This window comes from Rhinopithecus bieti, unplaced genomic scaffold (genome assembly GCF_001698545.2).
Source record: "Rhinopithecus bieti isolate Rb0 unplaced genomic scaffold, ASM169854v2 scaffold_3040, whole genome shotgun sequence".
NCBI classification, from domain to species: Eukaryota; Metazoa; Chordata; class Mammalia; order Primates; family Cercopithecidae; genus Rhinopithecus; species Rhinopithecus bieti.
Window position 1 is genome coordinate 7,638,793 of NW_016804657.1, and position 8,050 is coordinate 7,646,842.

Genomic DNA, 8,050 nt, shown 5'->3' on the forward strand with positions numbered 1-8,050 from the left:
TTTAAGACATTAGAAAAGAATTGAAAGATGGCCAAATAAAGCAGGAAGAGGAATATTAATAAAGATAAAAGCCAAAATTAATAAAATAGGAATACAAATCAGAGAAAACATAAATAAGCTAAAAGCTGGTTCTTTCAAAACTGCTACAAAGATAACAACACCTTATAAATCTATTTTAGTATATGAGAGAGAAAAAAGAGAGAACAGAAGAAAGAAAACAAGAGAGAGAGAAGAATAGAGAGAAAGAAAGAGAGAGAGAGAAAAAACAACCAAGATTATGAACAGGAAAAGAAATAAATTAACATAGGAAATCAATATTAGAATGAAACAGGCTAGTGAATTCAGAAACAGATCCCCACACATTTGGATACGTGATTTACGACCATGATGGTACTGGAGGGAAGTGGGGGAAGGACAGTGTATCCAATAAACGGTGCTGGGTTTACTGGATACCATAAGGAAAAAAATGAAACTTGACCCCTCTCTTGTACTACATGCAAAACTAACTCGAGATGGTTTGCAGATATAAATGTGAAACACAAAACAATAAGGCTTCTACAAGATAATCTAGAAGAACATCTTCATGACCTTGGAATAGGCAAAGATTTCTTAAACAGGTTACAAAAAGCTCCAAATATAAAGAAAAGGATCAACAAAAATTAAAATTAAGAACTTCTGCTCATTGAAAACATCATTAAGAGAGTGAAAAGCAAAGTGTAGAGTTTAAGAGATTTGGCGATGCCTATAGCTAGTTTGCATCCATGATATACAAGGAATTACCTACAAATCAAAAAGAGAAAGACAAATACCCCAATAGAAAAAAATGAATGAAAGATAAAATATACATGTTATTTATTTTTTTATTTTTAATGTAGAGACAGGGTCTCTTTTTGTTGCCCAGGCTGGTCTTGAACTCCTGACCTTAAGAAGTACTCCCATCTCAGCCTCCCATAGTCCTGGCATTATAGGCATGAACCACCACACCTGGCCTAAAATATATATGATTGATGACGAAGAAAGTGGGGAAGGGATGAATGTCTTTTCTAGCAAACACAACTCTAGCAAGTTTTCTTAGCTTCGACTTTGTGACAGTATTGAGTGGCAGCATGTCTACACTGGAGGAGCGTGGCAGAAAGGTCTCTGGAATATAGAAACTAAAGTTACGGAGCTTTGGTCACAGACTGAGTTAAAATGAATGTGTTGGACTGAGTCAGGTGGTTTATGAAAAAAAGAGCAGACAATTCGCCTCAGAGAAGACAGTTGCCGGCCTTAACTCAATGTCAAAATTAAAGCAGCATCCATAAAAGATGCTTCAAAGGAGTGGCCTACGCAGAAGAGGAAAGTGAATACTCTTCTGCAACTGACATTGGCTAGCTATGTTCAGAAGTTAGCCATCTGAGGCCGGGCGCGGCGGCTCACGCCTGTAATCCCAGCACTTTGGGAGGCCGAGACGGGCGGATCGCGAGGTCAGGAGATCAAGACCATCCTGGCGAACACTGTGAAACCCCGTCTCTACTAGCAATACAAAAAATTAGCCGGACGTGGTGGCGGACGCCTGTAGTCCCAGCAATTCGGGAGGCTGAGGCAGGAGAATGGCGTGAGCCCGGGAGGTGGAGCTTGCAGTGAGCCGAGATCGCGCCACTGTACTCCAGCCTGGACAAAAGAGCAAGACTCCGTCTCAAGGAAAAAAAAAAAAAAAGAAACTAGCCATCTGTGCTACAGTGGTATCTGTTTTCTACATGGTACAGTAGTCATGACCAGTTTTCTCTTTACCCAAGACCTCTGTGTACAAAGATTTGACATTCTTTAACACTTCAGCTGAAGCCTCATTGCAAATAAATCATTTACCCAGGCCAACCACTGACAGAATGGCTCAGAGGCAGCACTTTACCTGTGATCCCAGAATGACATCTTCAGCATTGACTGATAGATTGACTACTGATAAACATGTCGTTTGATTATCTCAACTAACTGGAGATGTTGACAGTATCTCCCCACTCAAAAATGAGGAAACTAGGCTGGGCATGGTGGCTCAGGCCTGCAATCCCAGCACTTTGGGAGGCTGAGGCAGGTGGATTGCTTGAGCTCAGGAGTTTGAGACCAGCCTGAGCAATATAGTGAAACCCCATCTCTACTAAAAGTAAAAATATTAGCCTGGCATGATGGTGCCTATGCCTGTAGTCCTAGCTACTTGGGAGGCTGAGGTGAGAGGATGGCTTGAACCCAGGAGGTGGAGGTTGCAGTGAGCTGAGATCATGCCACTGCACTCCAGCCTGGGCAAGAGAGCCAGATCCTGTCTCAAAATAAATAAATACATAATGAAAAATGAGGACACTGACGTCGAGGACTTAAATGACTAATGTGGAGAAAGCACATGAAGTAGAAGAATGAATGCTATACTCTGAGGTTTTCTGGGTCCAAGCTCTGGGCTCTTTCCATGCTACCACACTGAGTGATTAGGAGTTTAATGGTGAGCGGTGAATAGATTGCAGTAATGCAATAAATCACATACCTGAAATCCCAAAGCCAATGATGAGTGCAATTGCTCCAGCCAGAATAAAGATGATGCTAATTATGCTACGGGAAGAGAGAGAGAAACAGAAAATTACTTCTCCGTTCCTCTTGATGTGCTGCTTTGCAACCAGGGTACAAATCTGTTGTGGATAAGATGAGTTACATAAAGCATCTCAACTTTTTCTTCCACATAAGCTTCTTCCTAGAAATGGGTACCTTAGAAAGGAATTTCAGCAATTCCATCCCCATCCCCCTGGGGCTCTGTGATCAATGAAAAGAGTGACCCTTGCCTCTGACTGTGCCATTTACTGTCCTATTTCCAGATCAGGGAAGACCATATATGAAGGCTGTTGGGGCAAGAATGATGAAAACACCTCTTCAATGCCAGGTGCCACTTGAGAAGGACTGGTCCCGTTCCCAGCCTGCCCTGAGTATCACTGTCCACCCTCTTGTGTCATTTGTCTTCCTGTCTTGTCTCCTTCCATAGACTTTAAACTCCATTAAGGACAATGGCCACATCTTCTTCACTTTGTACCCACTCATGCCTCATCTACTGCACTCCATACATCCTCAGTGGGAGTCTGTTTTCTCTTATTAAAAAAACAAAAACAGAAACATATTTACTGTAGAAAGTTTAGAAAACATAAAGAAGCAAAAATGAGACAAGTAAATCACCTGTAATCCCATCATCTAAACACAACCACTGTGTTTTGATATGATCCTCACCAATTATTTTTTAAGTTCTGGGATACATGTGTAGAACGTGCAGGTTTGTTACATACGTACACATGTGTCATGGTGGTTTGCTGCACCTATCAACCCATCATCTAGGTTTTAAGCCCTGCAAGCATTAGGTATTTGTCCTAATGCTCTCCCTCCCCCTGCCCCCCAACCCCCGGCAGGCCTCAGTGTGTGATGTTCCCCTCCCTGTATCCATGTGTTCTCACTGTTCAACTCCCATTTATGAGTGAGAACATGTGGTGTTCGGTTTTCCGTTCCTGTGTTACTTTGCTGAGAATGATGGTTTCCAGTTTCATCCATGTTCCTGCAAAGGACATGAACTCATTCGTTTTTATGGCTGCATAGTATTCCATGGTGTATATGTGCCACATTTTCTTTATCCAGCCTATCATTGATGGGCATTTGGGTTGGTTCCAAGTCTTTGCTATTGTGAATAGTGCTGCAATGAACACACGTGTGCATGTATCTCTATAGTAGAATGATTTATAATCCTTTGGGTATATACCCAGTAATGGGATTGCTGGGTCAAATGGTACTTCTGGTTCTAGATCCTTGAGGAATTGCCACACCATTTTTCACGACGGTTGAACTAATTTACACTCCCACCAACAGTGTAAAAGCATTCCTATTTCTCCACAACCTTGCCAGCATCTGTTGTTTCCTGACTTTTTAATAATCACCATTCTAACTGGTGGGTCCTCACCAATTTTTAATGAACAGATTAACAAATGACACCTGGGAAACTAAATACATAAAGAAGGAAGTATTGCTTACATGTACTAAGTGCTAGAACTATATGGCAGACATGTTGTTCCAAGCAGCATTTATAACTTATATCAATTATCCATTTAGTAATCTTAGGAGGAGAGCAAATTTTATTGTCTCCATTTTATAGATGGGGAAGTGACACAGGGAGATAAAGCATCTTCCCTAAAGTCACACAGTTGGCAAGTGGCAGAGCAGAGATTAGAATTTAGAATTTGTCTCTTAAATCTGTACTCAACTCCCTCCAAGTGTACCAAGGGTAGGAGCTCACGGATGGGGCGTGTCCCTTTTCTTTGCCAAGGGGAACATGCACTCCTTGAGGGGTCACCTGCTTTACCTTGTGAGAGTGACTCAGGCAGAGCACAAGGCACAGGTCAAAGTGGTTCCTGGGAAGCTCGCCCGTTGCTGCCTGTCCTGGCGCATACATCATCGGTCAGACGTCCTCAGCCGCCCTCTCACACGGCTGCCAATTCACACGCTCCCAACACCCACGCTGATGTTACTCAATAGGCAGGACAAAAGAAAGGCACAGGGAGGCAAAGAACGATGCTATAGAGAGGAAAATGAAGCACGGGGCATTGCACTTTCTGCCCTGAATAGGCTCATTGTACCCAGCCTCCTATGGCTCAGGAATGGGCCCACCAGACAGAAACAAGAGTACCCTGCAGGCCTAGCCCTCATGAGGTACAGCCACAGGGCAGCAAGTGAAGCTTTAAATAATAGGGCATCTGCTAAACTGATTCCAAGGGGAGACCACATTTGGCCACTGCTCCTCTTTTTCCACACCTCAGTGCAGCCTCACTTCTTACTGGTCCAAGAGAGTGAGAATAGCTAGACAAAGTTATAGCGAGAGGCACCATCCTCCGGCTGTCTTTGACTACTGAGACAGGCAGCCGGCTTGTGTGTGACCTAGGGTTTTCATTCACTTTGGGTAAATTACTTCATCTCTCTGAGGCTCATTTTGTTTTTTTGTAAAATGGGAAATAAAGTAATTCCTGCTTTACCTATTATAAAGGTTGCGCGTGGTCCCCCCTCCCCCCCGCCCCCGGCCACATTCGCCTTGAAGTCCTAACCCCAAGTACCTCTGAGTGTGCCTTTACTTATTAATAGGGTCACTGTGAGAGGTGAAGCCAGCTGGACTTCCTGGGTCCAGTGGGGACTTGGAGAACTTTTCTGTCTAGCTAAAGGATTGTAAATGCACCAAGAAGCACTCTGTAAAAATGCACCAATCAGCACTCTGTGTCTAGTTAAAGGATTGCAAACACACCAATCAGCCCTCTGTAAAATGGACCAATCAGCAGGGTGTGGGTGGGGCCAAATAAGCGAATAAAAGCTGGCCACCCCAGCCAGTAGGGGCAAACTGTTCAGGTCCTCCTGCACACTGTGGAAGGTTTGTTCTTTCGCTCTTCACAATAAATCTTGCTGCTGCTCCCTCTTTGGGTCTGCACCAACTTTAAGAGCCGTAACACTTGCTGTGAAGGTCCATGACTTCATTCCTGAAGTCAGAGAGACCATGAACCCACTGGAAGGAACAAACAACTCTGGAACAAACAATTCCAGACACACCACCTTTAAGAGCTGTAATACTCACTGCGAGGTCAGTGGCTTCATTCTTGAAGTCAGCGAGACCAAGAACCCACCAGAAGGAATAAATTCCGGACACAACTGCAGATGTAATTAGTTAAGGTCATACTAGAGTAGGGTAGGGGTGAATTCCTAATCCAATATGGCTGATGTCCTTATAAAAAGGGGAAATTTGAACGCACATGAACACACATACTCACACACACACATGCATGCAACACCATGTAAAAATGAAAGCAGAGATCTACGACTCAAGGAACACCAAAGGTTGCCAGCAAACCTCCAGAAGCTAGGAGAGAGACACAATGGATTCTCTCTCACCACTCTCACAAGTAACAAATCCTGTAGACATGTCCATCCTGGCCTCCAGCCTCCAGAGCTGTCAGATAACACATTTCTGTTTCTCAGCCACCTGGTTTTTGGTACTTTGTTACAACAGCACTAGCAAACTAATACAAAAAGGTCATTTCAGGATCAAATTAGACGATGCATGTGGCATTATTCAGAAGGGGCTATTCATACACACTTTTTACTATAAATACATTTTACATATAAGCTATTGCTGTAAGTTTATCATTAAAAGCTGTGACTTTTATGGGAGGGAACCTGAACAGCGACACTGAACAGATAAGTGGGCACTCGCCAAGAAGAGGGGGACAATGGAAGTTGTGTATTTCAGCCAAAGCTCCTAGCCCCTCCATCACACCAGGCCCACATTTTCCTCACTGTGAAAACAGAACCCTGCCATCTGTCACCAAATTCCCTATCGGAGCAGGAAGCACCTTGAGGTTTGTTCTGAACTAGTATTCCCTTGGGAAACAGTTCAACTTCCAGAGCCTTGGAAAGAGAAGCAGGAACTGTCAGAGCAGCCAAATTAATTCCTGTCTGTTGCTTACTAATTTTTTAGAAAGATGAAAAAATTATTTCACTGTAGGGGTTCTTACATTGCTTTCTGATCTTTGCTTTCCCCTCAATGATTTCCAGTAACTATGCTACAGGAAATGTTTAATGCAAAACTATGTCTTCTAACCACTGCATTGGGATTCACAGTGTACTTTTGGTACCCACTCATTACAAAAGGGCCCAAATAAAAATCAATGCTTTTGGAGGGCTTGCTCATTTAGTAAACATTTATTAAGTACTTACTATGTGAAAGACATAGTGCTAGTCAATATGAAGGAAACGGAGAGATGATGTAAACAAAGTCCCTGCCCTCAAGAAGCTTATAGTTAAACTGAGGTGACATACACACAAATCTTTGTAATAATCTGAGGCAGAATGTGATCAGGGCTTTAGTAAAGAAACAAACAGACCAGGTGCGGTGACTCACACCTGTAGTCCCAGTACTTTGGGAAGCCGAGGCGGGCGGATTACCTGAGGTCAGGAGTTCAAGACCAGCCTGACCAACAAGGTGAAAGCCCGTCTCTACTAAAAATGCATAAATTAGCTGAGCCCGGTGGTGTGCATGCGCAGTCCCAGCTACTTGGGAGGCCGAGGCAGGAGAATCGTTTGAACCCAGAAGGCAGAGGCTGCAGTGAGCTGAGATCATGCCATTGCACTCCAGCCTGGGCAACAGAGCAAGACTCCATTTCAAAAAAATCAAAAAATCAAAAAAGCAAAAAGGAGATTAAAAGCAGGAAAGGAAATTTATTTACGGGGAAAAAGTATTTCCTATAAAGGGGAAAAGGAATTATTTTCAATGCTATGTGGAATAAAGCACTGGGCTTCAAAGTAAAACTAAACATTTTCTAGATATTGATTAGCATAGGTTTCAGGTGTCTGAGAAGCTTAGATTGTTGTCCACTCCAGTTTTTGTTTTGCTGAAGAATTCAAGGTGTAGAATATGTTTCCTGGCCTCTACTCTTCTCCCTGTATCTCTTTATACTGGTAAAGTCAAGGCCTGCTTTGGTCCGGAAAACCAAGAGCAGAAGCATCAGGAATGGTGAGTATAGGCTTGAGGAGAACTTGGCAATGAGGAGGAGTCATTACATGAGACTTGAGGGGTGTGTGTGGAAGAGAGAGGACTTCCTTTCAGGGCAGCTCCTGCTCCATCAACATGGCAGTGAATGGCCAGGCTTTGTATTTGGGAAAGGAATTTTGGGGAATTGCATACAAGAGACTTGGCTGCTGTTGAGTATCAGGTTGAGGCATCCTCTTTTCTTTCTAGCTACCCCCAATAATCATAGCACAGTTTAGTGGATTCCTCCAAAGCACAGGCCCCAGAATAAATCATGACCTGGGTCCCAACACTGTAAAACTAGGGTAACATGGCTGGCAGAAAGATTTCATCTTGTATGCCAACAATCATTTGAATGACTGGCAGTTGTGGCTTAGAATATTGTGTTGAAAAGACTGCAAGATTGCCTCTGGGGTCACAGGGAAGAGTGCCACCACTAATGAGTGTTTTCTTTTCTTTCTTTCTTTTTTTTTTTTTTGTTTGTTTTGA

At 43.2% G+C, this 8,050-nt stretch overlaps 1 protein-coding gene across 1 annotated transcript in view; it reads right to left on the reverse strand.

The window, feature by feature from the left end:
• Window positions 1-8,050, reverse strand: part of VTCN1 (V-set domain containing T cell activation inhibitor 1) — a 69,600-nt gene that overhangs the window by 24,757 nt on the left and 36,793 nt on the right. The window contains exon 2 of the mRNA XM_017869825.1: window positions 2,513-2,577. Within this exon, the coding sequence (XP_017725314.1) occupies window positions 2,513-2,577 (65 nt within the window). The remainder of the gene's footprint in view (window positions 1-2,512; window positions 2,578-8,050) is intronic.